Source organism: Phyllostomus hastatus, unplaced genomic scaffold (assembly GCF_019186645.2).
Source record: "Phyllostomus hastatus isolate PE091 unplaced genomic scaffold, TTU_PhHast_1.1 phas_contig_209, whole genome shotgun sequence".
Lineage (NCBI taxonomy): Eukaryota > Metazoa > Chordata > Mammalia > Chiroptera > Phyllostomidae > Phyllostomus > Phyllostomus hastatus.
In genome coordinates, this window is record NW_025333735.1 from 22,067,625 (window position 1) to 22,085,376 (window position 17,752).

The 17,752-nt window shown below is 33.5% G+C and overlaps 1 protein-coding gene across 5 annotated transcripts in view; it reads right to left on the reverse strand.

The window, feature by feature from the left end:
* Positions 1–17,752, reverse strand: part of ATG4C (autophagy related 4C cysteine peptidase) — an 80,126-nt gene that overhangs the window by 52,101 nt on the left and 10,273 nt on the right. For 4 of the 5 annotated variants that reach the window (XM_045835578.1, XM_045835580.1, XM_045835577.1 and 1 more), the window contains exons 2-3: positions 8,601–8,744; positions 3,711–3,794 (exon numbers count right to left, since the gene is read on the reverse strand). In XM_045835578.1, coding sequence (XP_045691534.1) covers positions 3,711–3,794; positions 8,601–8,676 — 160 coding nt within the window. In that variant the 5' untranslated portion in view covers positions 8,677–8,744. The remainder of the gene's footprint in view (positions 1–3,710; positions 3,795–8,600; positions 8,745–17,752) is intronic. The other variant, XM_045835579.1, reaches the window with a different exon arrangement.

A 17,752-nucleotide genomic window follows, 5' to 3' on the forward strand; every position in this document is an offset into this window, starting at 1 on the left:
AGAGGCACTTTTTACTGAATGTTTCTAGGAAAAAAAGGTATATATTTATGAGATACAGGCCTGCTCTGGCTGGCATGGCCCACTGGTTGTAGCACCATTCTGTGAACTGAAAGGTCACAGGTTCAATTACCGGTTGGGGCACATGCCTGGGTTGTAGGTTCAGTTCTGGTTGGGGCATATATGAGAGGTGTCTGAACAATGTCTCTCTCCCTCTCTCCCTTTCTTCCCCTCTCTCTAAAATCAATAAGCATTTCCTCAGATAAGGTTTAAAAAAAAAGAGAGGACAAGAGAGAGAGAGGCCTGAAACAATGCATAGTACTTTGGAAGTTATTCTTGGAAGAAGTAAAAGCTCATCCCCTACTGTCATTAGAGTATATCTGCATTTAAATTTAATAGTATTTTGTCAGATTTACACCACCATACATTTTTTTCCTGCATTGCTTTTGTATAAAAATTCACTTCTCCTTCCTATCCCCAAATAGGGGGACAATGCATCACACCAGTCTTAATGAACAAGTTTTCAAGTTAATTTCTTTGTGGATATAATTTTTCCAACTCAGATTGTAGTTTCATAGATATATGAAATGTAATTATGTATATATGTACACACACACACAACACAGGTGTGGGCAAAAGGAGGTTTACAGTTGTGAATATGTGAAGTTTATTTTTGCATTATTATTTATTAATTATTGTATTATTCTTCATATGAACAACTGTAAACCCACTTTTGCCCCACCCTGTACGTGTAATTGGAGACCCAGAAGGAGAACAAATAGTGGGAAAAACAGAAAAGTATTTTAAGGCAACAAGGCTAAAACAATTTTAAATTGGATGAAAACTATAAACTAACAGGTCCAAGAAGTTCAACAAAATCCAAGCACAAGACAAATGAATGAAACTATACTAATGCACCACATAATCAAATTGTTCCAAACTAGTGATAAAAAAAATTTTTAAAACAGTCAAGAAAAACAAAAGGACATTATATGTACATAGAAGGATAAGGATGACATCAGATTTCTCATTGGAAATAAAACAGGCAAGAAGATAGGCAACATCCTCAAAGCTACTGAAAGAAGAAAGAAAAAAAAAACATTGACCCAGAATTCTATACCTAGCAAAACTATCTTTCAAAAATGAAAGTAAAATATTGACTTTTTCAAAGTCAAAAAAAGCTAGTAAAGTATATCACCAGCACATCTGCACTGTAAGAAATGTAAAAGGAAGTCCTTCCAACAGAAGGAAAGTAATAATACATGGAAATGTGGATTCACACAAAGGCATGAAGAACACCAGAAGTGATAACTGTTTAAGCAAATATATAAATTTTTTCTTTATACTTAATCTCTTTAAAGGATATTTGACTATTTAAACAAAAATGATAGCAATGTATTGTGGAGTATATAACATACAAATAACCAAAATGTATGACACCAACAGTATACAGACTGGGGCAGGGGGAAGTAAAGTATACTATTTATGCTGCACAAGGTTCTTATACTCTATGTGAGCTGGTATAATATCACTTAAAGATAAACTGTGATAAGTAAAAAATGGATACTAAAACCTTGAAGTAATCACTAAAATAACACAATAAAAAGTTGTATACAAATGATGTACAGTAGAATTGTATACCAGAAACCTACATATAAAGGAAAAGTTATAGCTAATAAGCCAGCAAAGAGACAAAATGGAATCAAGAAATTCTCAATCTGAAAGAAGTCAGAAAAAGAAGACAAGAAAACAAAAAGCAGATATAACAAATAGAAAGCAAATAGTTAGATAGATTTAAAACTAACCACATTAATAATCACATTAAATGTGAATAGTCTAAACAATAGTTTAAAAGGCACAGATTGTCAGACTGGATAAAAATGCAAAATCCAACTATCTACTTTCTACAAAACAAAACAAAAACCACAATTTAAATATACAGATACAAATAAAGTGTAAAGAATTAAAAAATATATGCCATGTAACCCTAAGCAAAAGGAAGTTGAATATCATTAATATCACACATAGTATATTTAAGACCAAAGAATATCATCACAATTCTTTTATAATTACAAAGGGATCTATTCATTAACTGACTATAAAAATTCTATGTTTAAGTACCCAATAACAGAACTTCAAAATCAATGAAGCAGCCTCTGGCTGGTGTGGCTCAGAGGACTGAGCACTGGCCTGAGAACCAAAAGGTTGCTGATTCGATTCCCAACCAGGGCACATGCCTAGATTGTGGGCCAGGTCCCCCACTGTACTACAAGAGGCTTTTCCTTCAGAAGATAATTCAGTGTTCTTTTGGGTCCCCCCTCATATACATATATACATGTTGTGACTGTGTGAAATGGAATATTATTCAGCCACAAAAAAGAGATCTTGCCATTTGCAACACCTTGGACATTAGAAGCAATTATGCTAACTGAACTAAGTCAGACAGAGATAGACAAATACCATGTGATTTCAGTTATATGTGGAATCTTTAAAAAAAATGAACAAATAAATCAAAGGGGAAACAGACTCACATATACAGAGAACAAACTGATGATTGCCAGAGGAGTGGGGAGTAGAGGGATGGGTACAAACCTCCAGTTAGAAGGGGAACAATGGGTACAAACCTCTGGTTAGAAAAATAGTCAATATTATTGTCATAACTTTGTGTGGTGATAGACAGTAGATTTATTATGGGGATCACATCATAAGGAATGTCAAATCACTATCTTTTATACCTGAAACTAACACAATATTATATGTCAACTATTTCAATTAAAAATTTAAAAATAAGTAAAGTGAGACATAGTCTTGGTTTAAATTTCAGCTCTGCCATTTAATACCTGTGTGACTCTGGACAAATTATTTAACTTCTCTAAGCTCCTACTCTCACACTCATAAAACAGGGATACCTGAATCTCCCTTGCAGGCTTGCTGTGAGAATTAAAAGCATTTCCCAAAGAGCTTGCCATGATGCCTGATGTAGAGTAGGCTATCAACAAGTGGCATAAATTATTAAAAGAAAATATATAATCATTACTGAAAAAATGAGCACATGAGGACCTTCAGAAACAACAAATAAAGTCAGTAACTTCAGAAACTGGAACACCCTTAACACGTGAAAAATCTATCATTTTTAGGTTAACTAAGGTACTGCTTTAAAGTTATCATCAGAGAACTTGGTAAAGAATATGAAGCTATCAATTTAAATAATATTTACTTAGCACTCATACAATAAGCCCAAAACTATGAGGAATATAACAAAACATGGCATGATCCACATCCTCAAGTAGTTTACAAGCAACCCAAACCATATGACAATATATTATGTCTTATCTAAAATACAGGTTCTTAAAAGAAATGTGCCAAAACACAGGCCTATAAAGTAGAATGGTGGTTGTTAGGGGTTGAGGGTAAGGGAGTCCTGAGAGTCACTGTTTACTGGATAAAGTTTCAGTTTTACAAGATGAGAAGTGCTGGAGTTAAATGGTGGTAATGGCATCACCACCTTAAAAATGCATTAACACCACTGAACTTAAACTTAAAAATGACTAAGATGGTAAATTTTATGTAATATGTACTTCACCACAATTTTAAAAAATAAAAGTAAAAGGTAAATGTGCCAAAAATAGACTAACCTAGAAAAAAATTGTGAAAACAGTTACACAATGAATTTCTACAAAGATTTTTAACTGGGTTACAAATCTAGCACTTACCTTCACATTTAAAATGGTAACATTTTCCGAGCAATAATACAGGGGAATTTCTACTAAAATATGTCTTTGTTTTCAACACCCAACCTAAACAAGAAAAGAGAAAAACTCTTTTGCAGTTAGAAGATTAAGTACTAAAAGGCTAGCAACATTTTCTTTTATTTAATTTCAAATAATCAATTCTCAACTACAGATGTGTAATTTTTTGCAAGAATAGCAAAATATTTCAGCAATGAACTGAAAATAGAGGCCATTTATACTCTTTTATAATGTAGTTAAGTATTTTAACCACATTCTATCCACTTAAAAAATGGGAGAAAAAAACTTGAATTTTAATTTATTTTCAAATGGATAACAATGTTCTTACAGTATAAAATCTAAAGGCACAAATATTACTCCAGTTTTCTTGATACCAACCTGTTTTCCCAAAGGCAATAAGTGTTACCCATGTCTTCTATTTCCTTCCATCTTAGTTAATTAAAAGATTTAAAGTATTTGAATATTCCAAGGAAGTAATTTAGAAAAAAGATCAGACAATACAGTGGTGTTTATGATAAAAGTGGACCTCAAAAGTGTCCTGGGGAAATCTCTTATAACCCCATCACGTTGGCCAAATGAGGATCTCTGAAAATAGTAATATGAAGCTTCCAGACATCCTCATCTCAATTTACAGAATGTTCTGCTTTCTTTTAATAATTTAGTTTTAGCTGGCCATTTTCATTTTATCTTTACAAAAGCTTATAAGAAATGTACCACTACCCCTGGCTGTTGTGGCTCAGTGGATTGACTGAAGGGCCACTGGTTCAATTCCCAGTCAGGGCACATGCCTGGGTTGCGGGCTAGGTCCCCAGTTGGGGGAGCATGAGAAGCAACCACATTGATGTTTCTCTCCCTCTCTTTCTCCCTTCCTTTCTCTCTGTAAGAAATAAATAAAATATTTTTAAAAGAAAGAAATGTACCACTATCTCTGCCCCAGCTTCTTGATGCCAGGAAACTATGGTACAGAGAGAGTAAAAAATAGAAGATATAAAATCCATAGAGGCATGGGATAACTTAGTCTGGGCATATATAGGAAAGAGCCATGAATAAGTTCTTGTATATATTGAAAAGAACATTTTCATTGGAATTCTTCTGTTCTTCAATCTCTTCTGCTCTTTACCTCTAAATCTTAATCTATAGCAGCAGGGAGGTGGGAAAGAGACAAATTAAATGTCGTTATGATTTCTAAATGAAACTAATTAAATAAAACTGAGTAAGTTAAGAAAAGCAAGCAAATTTAGAAAACGAGTCATTCAATAAATTGACACAGCAGTGATTGTCTATGACTATTGATCAAAAGGAAGATGAGGAAAACTTTATGGGGTGAAAGTTATTTTAAATATATTGATTACATTGTTAGTTTCATAGGAGTATATATGTGTCATACTTTCTAAATTGTATATTTAAGATTCATTCATTTTACTTTGTTAACTTTCCCTCAATTATAAAAAAGCACTTAAGAGATGAAGTAAGTCCACGTTTCAGTTATCTGTTCCTATTTAACAGATCACTCCAAAACTTAATAACTTGAACTGAAAACTCTGTGTCTTATATGGGAGTTCTGTGGGTTGACTGGGCTCATCTGAGCAAATCTCCTGCTGGGTTGCTCAGAGTTTTTAATGTAGTGAACATCAGATGGAGAAGCTCAGCTGAGACAGAGGTGACTCTCTTACACAGTCCCAGGGCCTTTCTTCTTCATGTGGCCTTTCCACATGGTTCCTCCTGCAGGGCACCTAAACCGGTTCCGTGACAGTTCAGAGCTCCAAAACAGAGCCAGTAGAAGTTGTCTTTCAATGAGTAGGCCTAGAACGGAGACAACCTCTATCTCATTCTATCAGTTAATGTATGGCACAGGCCAGCCCGGATTCTCTTAGAAAACGAGACAACTCAGATGTGATTCACTGAGGACCATCTTTGGAGACTACCTACATAAAAAGAATGTTACCAAAAAATCAATAGTCCATTAAGTCATGGATTTGAAAATCACAAATAAGGCTTTAAAAGATGCAAACAAGCCAAAAAGCATAGACATGATTTACTTATTTATATTTTAAAAAGGAAGTCAAGTTATCCCTGGCCAAGTCGCTCAGCTGGTTGGAGCATTGTCCCATACACCAAAATGCTGCAGGTTTGATTCCAGGTGACGGCACATATCTAGGTTGCAGGTTCGATCCCTGTTCAGGGTGTGTATGGAAGGCAACTGATTGATGTTTCTTTCTCACATCAATGTTTCTCTCTCTCTTTCTTTCTCTCTCTCTCTATTTCTCTCCACCTCCCCTTCCTCTCCCTCTCTAAAACCAATAAACAAATCCTTGGGTGAGGATTAAAAAATATATAATAATAAAAAATTTTAAATGAAGCTGGATCTGTATCTCACATTATATGTAAAAATGAACTCAAAATGAATCAAAGGTCTAAATATGAGAACCAAAATGATAAAAACTGTGCAAAAGAAACAGGCATAAATCTTCATGATTGTGATTTAAGCAGCAGTTTCTTAAATATGACATCAAAATCACAAGCAATAGGTAAATTGGACATCATCAAAATTTAAAGTTTGGTGCCTCAATGAACACCACCAAGAAAGGTAAAAGACAACCCAAGAAAAGGAGAAAATATTTACAAATTATATATTTGCTAAGACATTTTAATCTAGAGTATATAAAGAACTCTTATAACTCAATAATAAAAAGACAACCCAATTAAAATGCACAAAGGATTCGAATAAACATTTCTTCAAGAAATATATACATATAAATGGCCAATAGGTGCATGAAAAGATGCTTAACATCACTGTTCATCAGAGAAATGCAAATCAAAGTCACAGTGAGATATTACTTCACAACCACTAAGATGGTTCTAATAAAAAAAATGGATAATAACAAGTATTGGTGAGGATGTGGAATAATTCAAGCCCTCAAATATTAAGGATGGGAATGTAAAATGGTGCAGCCACTTTGGAAAACAGTTTGGCAGTTCCTCAAAAGTTAAACGTGATCCAGCAATTCTACACCTAAGTATATACCCAAGACAACTGAAAACATATATTCACAGAAAAACTTGTACGCAATGTTCATAGCAGCACTATTCATATTAGCCAAAAGTAGAAACAGTCTGAAAGTCCATCAACTGATGAATGAGTAAAGAAAGTGTATAACCATAAAAAGAAAATTATTCATGTAAAAAAATGAAATATGGATATATACATGATACAACATGGATGAACTTTGAAAACATTATATTAAGTGAAAAGAGTCAGACACAAAAGGCCACAAGTTGTATGATTTCACTTACATGAAATGCCCAGAACAGGGAAATCCATAGAGATAGAAAATAGACTGGTGGTTGACAGTGGCTGGAAGTAGCTGGGAAGGAATAGGGAATAGCTGCTAATGGGTATGGGGTTGCTTTTGGGGTAATAAAAATGTTCTGGGGGGCACAGGACAGTGGAGGTGGGTACAGGAAGGAAAAATAGTGATGGATGGAGACTTGAATTGGGGCGGTAAATGCACAATACATGTACTGATGATGTGTTGTAGAATTGTGCACCTGCAACCTATATAATTTTGTTAACCAATGTTACCCCAATAAATTTAATAAAAAGGAAAAAATATTTCTAGAATTAGATAGTGATGATGGTTGCACAACTGTGTGAATATACTAAAAACCACTGATTCATACACCTTAAAAAAGTACATTTTATAGTACATAAATTGTATCTCAACTTTAAAAATTAATGTTCATAATTTTCAAAATGTAGGATGATGTTATTATCAAATTATAACTGTCTAAATAGCTAGCTAACAATGACTTCCAGTGAACCAACATGTTTTACCTGAATTTGGAATATCAAGGAATTTCACTAAATTTGATCATTTTTATTTTATGGATATGAACTTCTTCCTGTTGAAACTAGTTCTGCTGAGTATTTCTCCTCTTTCTTTATCTTTTATTTGTTTCTATTCTGAAATGGGCTTCAAAACTACCACATGGCCTTTGGCCAAATGGCAGGGGGTTAGGACACTGGGTGACAAAGGTAAAGGCATTAAGAAATACAAATTGGTAGTTACAAAACAGTCACAAGGATGTACAGTACAGCATAAAGAATACAGTCAATAATATTGTAGTAACTATGTTATGTGCCAGGTGGGTACTAGACTTAGTGGGACTATCACTTTGTAAGTTATATAACCAGCATAGTGATTGTAAGTTATATAACTTACATATAAGCTAGTGCTTATCTTACTTACATAACTTACATAAACATAGTGCTTATATAACTTACAACCACTATGCTGGTTATATAACCTATAACTACTATATAAGCACTATAACTTATAACCACTATACAACCACCTGAAAATAATATAATGTTGAAAGTCAGCTGTAAGGAAAAAAATTAAAATTACAAATAAAAAGGGATAAACTACAAAAATAAAACCACTATATGATCCTTACTGGATTTGTTTGCAAACCAAGAGTAACTAGGCTTAAAAATGAGGATCTGAGGGTACTTCTAGGAGCATGCAGCGGCCTATTTTGCTTGCTCCCTAGTTCATATATGAGGTTGCATAAAATTTAGTCTAAAAATGGAGGTATTACCATCACCTGAGTAAATTCTGTTTGGAATATTAGTAAAAAAAAAAACAAGACCACATAGTATGCTTGAATTTCTAAGCATTATTTATGGTGACATTTGGCTGTTTCTTCAGGAGATATTCTTATCTCTATTCTTTAAATAAATATTTAATTCAATAAGAAACTTAAGCAACTGTCAGTGACTTAATAAGGAGGACGATGCACATCTTCAAGTATGGCTTTGGATTTACACAATTTTAAAATCACAATACTTACTATATTTCATGTTGTTCCAAGCAGATATAAATTTAGTTTTTAGTTTGTCAACTTCTTCTGTTCCTGTGGCCTCCATATTCAAATTCTAAAGAAAAAGCCATCACTTGATTGCATCCTTCCGTAGAGTTTAATCTTCTATACTGACTGAAAGGAAAAAATTAAAGAAAAACAAGTCCATATTAAATGGTACAATACCTGCTAAAGTTTTTTAAGTGACTAAATTAAATTTGAACTTGAAATGAGCAAACCAATTTCTCATTCTACAGAAGAGACTACAATATATTCAATAAATATTTTACATAAAAAGGCCATCTAATACCAAATACAAACAATATACATTTTCACACAAAAGTAGACAATAGGCAAGGTGGCAAGGTATACCAGTTGGTTAGAGGGTCATCTTGATATGCCATAGTTGCAGGTTGGATCGCTGGTCAAGGCACATGCAAGAATCAACCAATGAATGTATAAATAAGTGCAATAACAACAACAACAAATCAATCAATCTCTCTCCCCACCCCCACCCAAATCAATTAAAAAAAAACCTAAACAATAACCTCCCCCAAGTATTCATAATTAAAAACAGTAACAAAGCTCAACTTCAAGGTTTGTTTTATTTGTAATTAGAGGTTAATTTCAAATCTTATTTCAAATGGTGACTATCTTCAGAATGGAGGCATCCACTCATATTGTTTAAGTCACTACTTTCATATAAAACCTAAATATTTTGTTTTAATTTTAAAATTAAGGTAGTTCCTAATACTGCAGCATTTAAACAAACAGAATGGCTTAAATTTACAACAGAAAATGTTTTTTTACTTTAAAATAAGAATAAATGTAGCTCATAACTGTTTGTTTTATAACTAACTTTACAGAAAATAGAGATGTGTAATATAATCTGAAAGAAGAATAAATTATAACTGAAAATGTTTGAGCTTATATGCAATAATTTACAGACAGTTTACTTTTCAAGAAAAGAATGCTGCACGGAACATTACCATTTTAGGATTATAAATATCTGCTCAAAAGTACTGATGCATTCTTTTCCCTAACAATAGACATTTCATTTTACAGTATGTACTGGGTTGGCCAAAAGGTGCATATGGTTTTCTCTGTAAAATAAGACAGATTTTCACTAATAACTTTATTGATTTGGGTCTTGTGAGTATGTAGGCTATCTCCCACTATTGGTTTCTAGTGGATGGAGGCCAGGGGTACTGCTAAACATCTTCCAATGCCTAAGACAGCCCCACAGCAAAGAATTATTTGGCCACAATTTCAATAGTACCAAGAAACTTCACAAACCATTTTTGACAGGCTCACTCAGTCAGCACTTCCATATGCTGCACAAATTTTTTTTATTTCAGTTGCGTTTTTACCTTTCTTGAAATAATAAAGCATAATACACTGAAAATGTTGCATATCTTCTTCCATCTTCAATATTAAAATGGTAGCACAAAAATTCACCAGTTTTGGTAAGGTTTTTTTTTAATGCACACTGATATGACAGCTATCACAATACAATCTAACAAAATTGTTTCAAATGAAGTTCAAGACAACCAAGCCCTACCAGAACCATTGTAGTAAGAAAAAAATGTAACAGACTTTTTGGCCAACCCAATATTAAAAGCAACTAATTATACATTATAGCTGAGGCAGGAGAAAGCATGGTCCACTGGAAGAATGTAAAAACCAATGTGACTAGAGCCCAGAAAGTAAAAAAAAAAAAGTGGTACCAGATATAACTACAGGGCTAGACAGGGGTCAGAGTACACTGAGCATTGTAGATCATGTTAAGAATTGTGTTCTTTATCCTAGGAGCAACTGGTTTCAAACAGAAATATCAGAATCAGACTCTATGGGCTTGTTTGACTCCAAAAGCAGCAAAGAAAAGAAACTGAAGAGGGACAAGAGTAGATGGTGAGAGAATACTACTATGTTCAAGAGTATAAGAAAAATGATAGTAGCTTGTACCGGAGCAGTGGAGTTGGAGAGATACAGACATGAGGAAATGGGTCAAAAATTCAGTTAAGTTTTGGTGATAAAATGGATGTGGAAGGTGAGATACAGGGATATGCCAAAGATACACCCAGCCAGGTTCCTGGCTTGTAAAACTAAATACATGATGCCAATCATTGAAATAGGGAGCACTAGGACAGGGGCAGGTTAGAGGCAGAAGATTATGAATTTGATCTATATGGTGTTTGAGATTCCTCTGTGACATTGGGTAGAGAATCATTATTTACTTAATCACTTGATAAATTATTGTTAGGCACTATTCTAGGCAATGGAGATAAGGCTTAAAACAAAGGCAGTGAAATATGGCAGGTCCTTGAATAAAGTAATTTCGTTCAACGTCATTTAGCTATAATGATGAAATGCCGTAGGAACTTAACTCTTGTTTTACCAATTAACCTATGGGAAAATTGGTTTAATTATATGTCATTTCACTTAAAGCTGCAGAACTTATCAAAAACAGGAAGTGAGGACTACTGTATTGTGTTGGCCAAAAAGTAAGGTTTTTCCTGTAAAATAAAAGACACATTTTTCATTTTTACCAATGACTTTACGGATTTTAATATTTTGAGTATGTCAACTATCTCCCATGTGGTATAACATTGATGTTCTCAATTAATGTCGCAATTTAATTGCTATCAACCCTAACTGACAGACCTAACCATGAAGCATTGTCCAGTGAAAAATCTCCACCGTGAAATTTCCCAAACCACTTCTGACACATTTGGTTAGCCACAGCACCTTCTCCATACACTGCACAAATCTTTTCAGTTGCGTTTTTACCTTTCTTGAAATAATAAAGTATAATATGCCAATAATGTTGCATATTTTCCTCCATCTTCAATATAAAAATGACTACACTAAAATTTACCAATCTGATGCTTTTCTAATGCACACTGATATGAGAGTTATCACAATACAATCTAACAAAAATTGTTTTGAATGAAGTTAAAGACAACTAAGCACTACTAGAGCCATCTTACAGAGAAAACCAAATAAACTTTTTGGCCAACCCAATATATTCTAGAGAAGACAACCAGGCAGTTGGATTATATAGATCTGGAGCTCAAGTATGAGGTCTAGGCTAGAGCTATGAACTTCAGCATTGCTGATGTACAAATGAGAATTAGCCTTGTTCGTATTTGTACACGCAGCCTTGATGATGATATTCAAGGTCTTTCATAAAATGCCATCTGCCCACTTACTCAGCTTCCTCTCCTACCACTCCCTCACACGCACCATATACCAAAGGCATTTTTAATACTAATATTAAAGCTTCCTAAAGTTGACATGCTGATACCCCCGTACATTCGCATATGTTGTTCCCCCTACCTAAATGCCTTCCTGCTCACCCTCATTTTTTGATTACCTTATTATCTTGACTCCCTAAGAGCCAGCTTCAGTTTCACCTCCTCTGGTAAGACTGGTAAGATTTATTCCCTCATCCAAACCTCAAACTAAGACAGATGCCTCTCCTTTTACCTCTCATAGAATCCTTCCTCAATCACAGCACTCATCTCATTGGATTGTAATTACTTATCTCTTACTTGCCTCTAACACTAGAAAATAAACTTTTTGAAGTTCCTTAATTTCTACCTGACATGTGATTGGTTCTCAAAATATTCTTATTAAATGAATCAGTGAACTGAGAAATTAATGAAATATAGGTATATCATTAGCAGCACTTTTGCCAACTATAATTAGAACTTTTTTAACCTGACAACTAGAATAAAGGAAAAATTTTCTTCCTCCAGAAATCTGCATAATTCAAGAGAATTTGGAAAAGAAGGAAAAGGGTTTAATGAAATGTGTGAATTATGTACAGTGCATCCACATGATGGGCTCTATAGCCATTTAAAATGTCTCCAAAGAGTTTGTGAAAATGGGGAAACACTAGGCAGAATCTAAAACTTTATGTGTCATATGATACTGATGCACTGGCACAGGAAGGGGGGTTAGAAAGATGTACACCAAAATAGTGACAGTAGTTTTCCTAAATGTAAAATCATGTGTGGTTATTTTTATATCACTATTGTCTAACTTTTCCAAATCTTACACAAAGGATACACATAGTTTTTAAATTTAAAAAGCTTATTTTTTACAAAGCCACCATGAATCTTCTAAATCTAAAATGTTTTCAAAAAGGGACTATACATGTATGTATTTTCTTCCTAAGTCAGAACAAAAGTGGGTCACAGGCAAGAATTTGATTCAAACAGTTCCCAGCACCAGTTACCAGGTACCTATGGACAGTCCTTAACAAGTGTGTGAAAATCAGGGTCTTGGCTGGGTACTCAGTTGATTAGAGCACTGTCCCCTAGAACACTGACACTAGCGTTGCGTGTTCGATCCCCAGTCAGGGCTCAAACCAAGATCAACCAAGGAATGCATAAATAAGTGGAACAACAAATACCAATGTCTCTCTCAATGTCTTTCTCTCTCCTTTCCTCTCTCTCTCTAAAAATCAATTTAAAAAGAAAAATAGAGTGTGTAAACCAAGATGCCTTAAAGTGGGTGGAGGAAAAAAGAAGACAAAGTGAGATATTTTGAATGGGGAAAGTCCGTATCTTTGATAATGACTCCTAAATAAATAAATAACCAAGGTAAGATGCTGCGATAGACACAGGAATTAAAGAGACAAATATTATTGACTATTCTACAAGAATACTTTTATTCTATAAGAATACTATCACTATTATAGAAAGCAGCTGAGAACAATAAAATTACCATTAGGTAAAACTAGTTATGCTGTTAACTTAATAATTCAGTATAGTGCCTTTTCATATAACTAAAATTGAATTCCAGTCTTCTGTAAAGACAGAAACCCACTTTTATTATCTATAACAAAATTTAAATGACTATTTCTAAAAATCTTAACTTAAAGCAGAGACTAATTTAAAAAGTGATCCTTCAATCATGTTGGAAAGTATTATTAATTGAAACACTTGAAAAAGTGAGGAGAAGATTTGCCTTACTGCATATCAAAACATATTATAAAATTATAGTAATTAAAGTTTAGTACTACTTAAATTTATTATTTTTATAGCAATGGGTGACACTGAATAAAATATAATAGGGAATACAGAAATAAATCCAAGGATATTTGAGAATTTAGTAACTGATATGAAATATACAGGGTCCAGCACAAATAATGCCCCTTTATAACAAAATCTTTTATTACTAAATCATAAGCATATAGTTCTGTAACATAACAATATCACACTTAAGCACATCATATGACATTTTACCTGTAATGTTCAAATTAAAACTGTACATTATCACACCCATATTATTACCTTACCAACCACACCCCAGCAGGCCTTACTTCTGCCAGACCCTGTATTTCACATCCACGAGAGAATATGGATAAATAATTCTAGTAATATTCTAGTTAATATTCTAGTAAAATTCTAATTAAATATTCTAGTAATAAATAATACTAAACTAATAAGCTAGCTAGTTTAAAAATGAAGCTACTTCTCACATTATAAATTCTAGATGAATCAGAGAGTTAAATTCAAGTGTAAACACATGGCACATGTGCATATACTACAAGAAAGTAGTAATTAAAATTGTTTTAACAATCTTGTAAAAAAGGCCTTTCTTAGCATGGTATGCAAAACTAGAAATCCAAAATGAAAATGTAAGTACATAAAAATGAAAATTTCTACACAAGGAGGAGAAAAAGAGCATTAAAAAGGGTGAGCTACAATTTGTTAATTAGAAAATTCAATACCTATTATATATAAACAAAGTGTTAATGTCCCTAATATACCAAGAGCTCTTATACATCAATAAGAAGTAGAAAAACCTAAATGGAAAATACAACAGGCATTCTGAAAGAAAAAGGCCAAAAATGTAAAAATATTTTAACATTACTAGATCAAAGTAATTCACATGAAAGGAATTTCATATTTTTTTTATCATCACAGGAAATGAAATTGGTGACCCTGAGGAAGATTTTACATAATTATCTCTCAAATAATAAATTCCTTGATGACAGAAAATGTGTCTTGTTCTATACTACATCCTCACATCTAGCACAATGATATGCTAATAGACACAATTACCTGATGATGAATAAATTATGACATATACATATTATAATGATATACATCTATTTATCACCATAAAAATCTATCCAGGGAACATCAAAATATATGAGGCAACATCGATAAAACTGTAAGAAGAAACGCCTAAATCCACTATGATAGTTGGAGACTTTCACACCCCTCCATCAGAAAGGGACAGACCCAGCAGGCAGAAGTCAGTGAAGACATAGTTGAACTCAACAGCGCCACCAATCAACTGGGTGTAATTGGCATCTACAGACTCCTCACCCAATGACAGATTACACATTCTCCTCAATGTCACATAGAACATTCACCAATATAGACCACATTCTGGGCCATGAAACACCTCTTAGCAAATTTAAAAGAGTAGAAATTAGCAATCATACACTGTCTGCTCTCACCACAATGAAATTAAACTAAAAATCAATAATGAAAAGATAGCTGGAAAATCTCAAAACATTTCAAGATTAAACAACATACTCTATATCATACAAATCTCAAGAGAAATTTTAAAGTACTTTGAACTTAAATGGAAATGAAAATATAACATCAAAATGTGTGGGATGCAACAAAAGTAGCCTTACAGGGAAATTTACAACTTTGAATGTATGTATTAGAGAGAGAAAAAAAAGGCCTAGAATCAGTAATCTAACCTTCCACTTCAGGACACTAGAAAAAGAGTAAATTAAATCTAAAGTAAGCAGAAAAAAAGTAATAATAAAAACTAGGGCCAAAAGAAAAAAATCAATAGAGAAAAACAGCAAAACCATAATCTGGTTCCTTGAAAAAAAATAATATGTATCTGATCTACATGAGGAAGAGCACAAAATTCAGAGAGATCAACAAAGAACTAAAATAAAAACATATTCTACATTCATGGATAGGAAGACTCAATATTGTCAAGATGTTCTTCCCAACCTAATCTGAAGATTCAATACAATCTCAGTAAAATCTCAGATACTTATTTTGTGAATATTGACAAACTGATTCTAAAATTTATACACAGAGGGAAAAGACCCAGAATAGCTAACACAATATTGAAGGAGAAAAGCAAAGGCAGAACACTGACACTACCTAACCTCAGGGCTTACAATGAAACTATGGTAATCACAACAATGTGGTCTTAGCAAAACAATAGGCAAATAGATCAATGGAATAGAAGAGAGAGCACAGAAATAGACCCACATAAATATAATCAACTGGTCTTCAACAGAGGAGCAAAGGCAATATAATAAAGCACAGTCTTTTCAACAAATGATGCTGGAAAAATCGGATACCCACAAGCAAAAGAAATTAATCTAGACACACATCACATACTCTTCACAAAAATTAACACCAAATGGATTATATACCTAAATGTGAAACACAAAACCCTAGAAGACCTAAATGATCTTGAACATGGCAATGACTGTGTAGATTCAACACCAAACGCAATTCCCTCAAAGAAATACTTGACAAGCTGGACTTCTTTAAAGCTAAAAACTTCTGCTCTGAGAAAGCCAATGTCAAGAAAATGAAGACAAGCTACAGACTGGAAGAAAACTTTTCCACAAGATACATTTGATAAAGGACTGTTGTTACCCAAAATATACAAAGAACTTTTAAAACTCAAAAATAAAAAAAACAAACAACCCAATTTAAAAATGAGCCAACCACCTCACCAAAGAAGATATACAGATACCAAGTAAGCATATGACTGTATGCTCCACATCACGTAAGCAGGGGGAAGTCAAGCTATAATGAGACCCCACTACAAGCTATTACAATGGCCAAAGTCCAAAACACTGACACCACCAAATGCTGACAAGCTTGTAGACTCTCTTTCATTCCTGGTAGAAATTATTTGCAATTTGAAATACAACTACTTTGTAAGACAGTTTGGCAGCTTCTTATAAAACTAAACATACTCTTATGATATGATCCAGCAGTCGTGCTCTTGGAATTTACCCAAATGAAATGAAAACTTACATCTACATGAAAACCTGCATACAGATGTTAATAGCAGCTTTATTCATACTGCAAAAAACCTGGAAACAGTCACATGTACTTCAGTAGGAGAATGGATAAAGTGTGGTATATCCAGACAATGGAATATTATTTGGCACTAAAAAGAAATGAGTTATCAAGCCATGAAAAGATATCAAGAAAAGCCAAATGCATATTTCTAAGTGAAAGAAGCCAATTTTAAAAAGCTAAATACTGTATGATTCCAACTGTATGATATTCTGGAAAAAGCAAAATCATGGAAATGGTAAAATGATCAGTGGTTGCCAGGGTTTGGTGGGGGTGGGGAGCGAGCAGAGTATGGAAAGAGGATGAGTAGGCAGAACACAGGATTTTTAGAATAGTGAAACTGTGTATGATACTGTAATTGTGGATACATGTCATTTATCCAAACCCATAAAATGTACAGCATCAAAAGTGAACCCTAATGTAAACTACGGCCTTTGGGTGGTAATGTGTCATCGTAGGTTCACTGACTGTAACAAATGAACCATCTGCTGACAATGATGTAGGTGATGGGGGAAGTTGTGTATGTTGGAAGGCAGGAGGTATGTGGGAACTCTGTATACTTTTCATTTTGCTGTGAATCTAAAATTGCTCTAAAAATAAAGTTTACCAATTATGTTTAAAAAAAGGTAACAGGCCACAGAGAAAAAGAAACAACATGAATATGATTTATGCATCCAAATGCATATGTATTTTGTATGTATATACATCTGCTCTCCCACACACATATACACATGCATATACACATATACACATGTACATGTCTAGTGCATGCATATACACATGCACAAAGCATAATGTTGAAAGTGGAATCTGTAAGAGATGAAGCACCATTTCTACTTTCTTGTTTATACTTTGTTTATTAAAGTGTTTACATTGAGCCTCTTAAAATAACATTATTCAAAAATTAATGACTCAAATGAAAAATTAAGTACATAAAATTACAAATGTGTCCAGGTTATATTAAATCCCAGCAAACAACAAAAACTGCTTGAATAACAAATCTGCAGTGAGGACAGTCTATTACAAAATGCCTAAACAACTTAAGAAAAA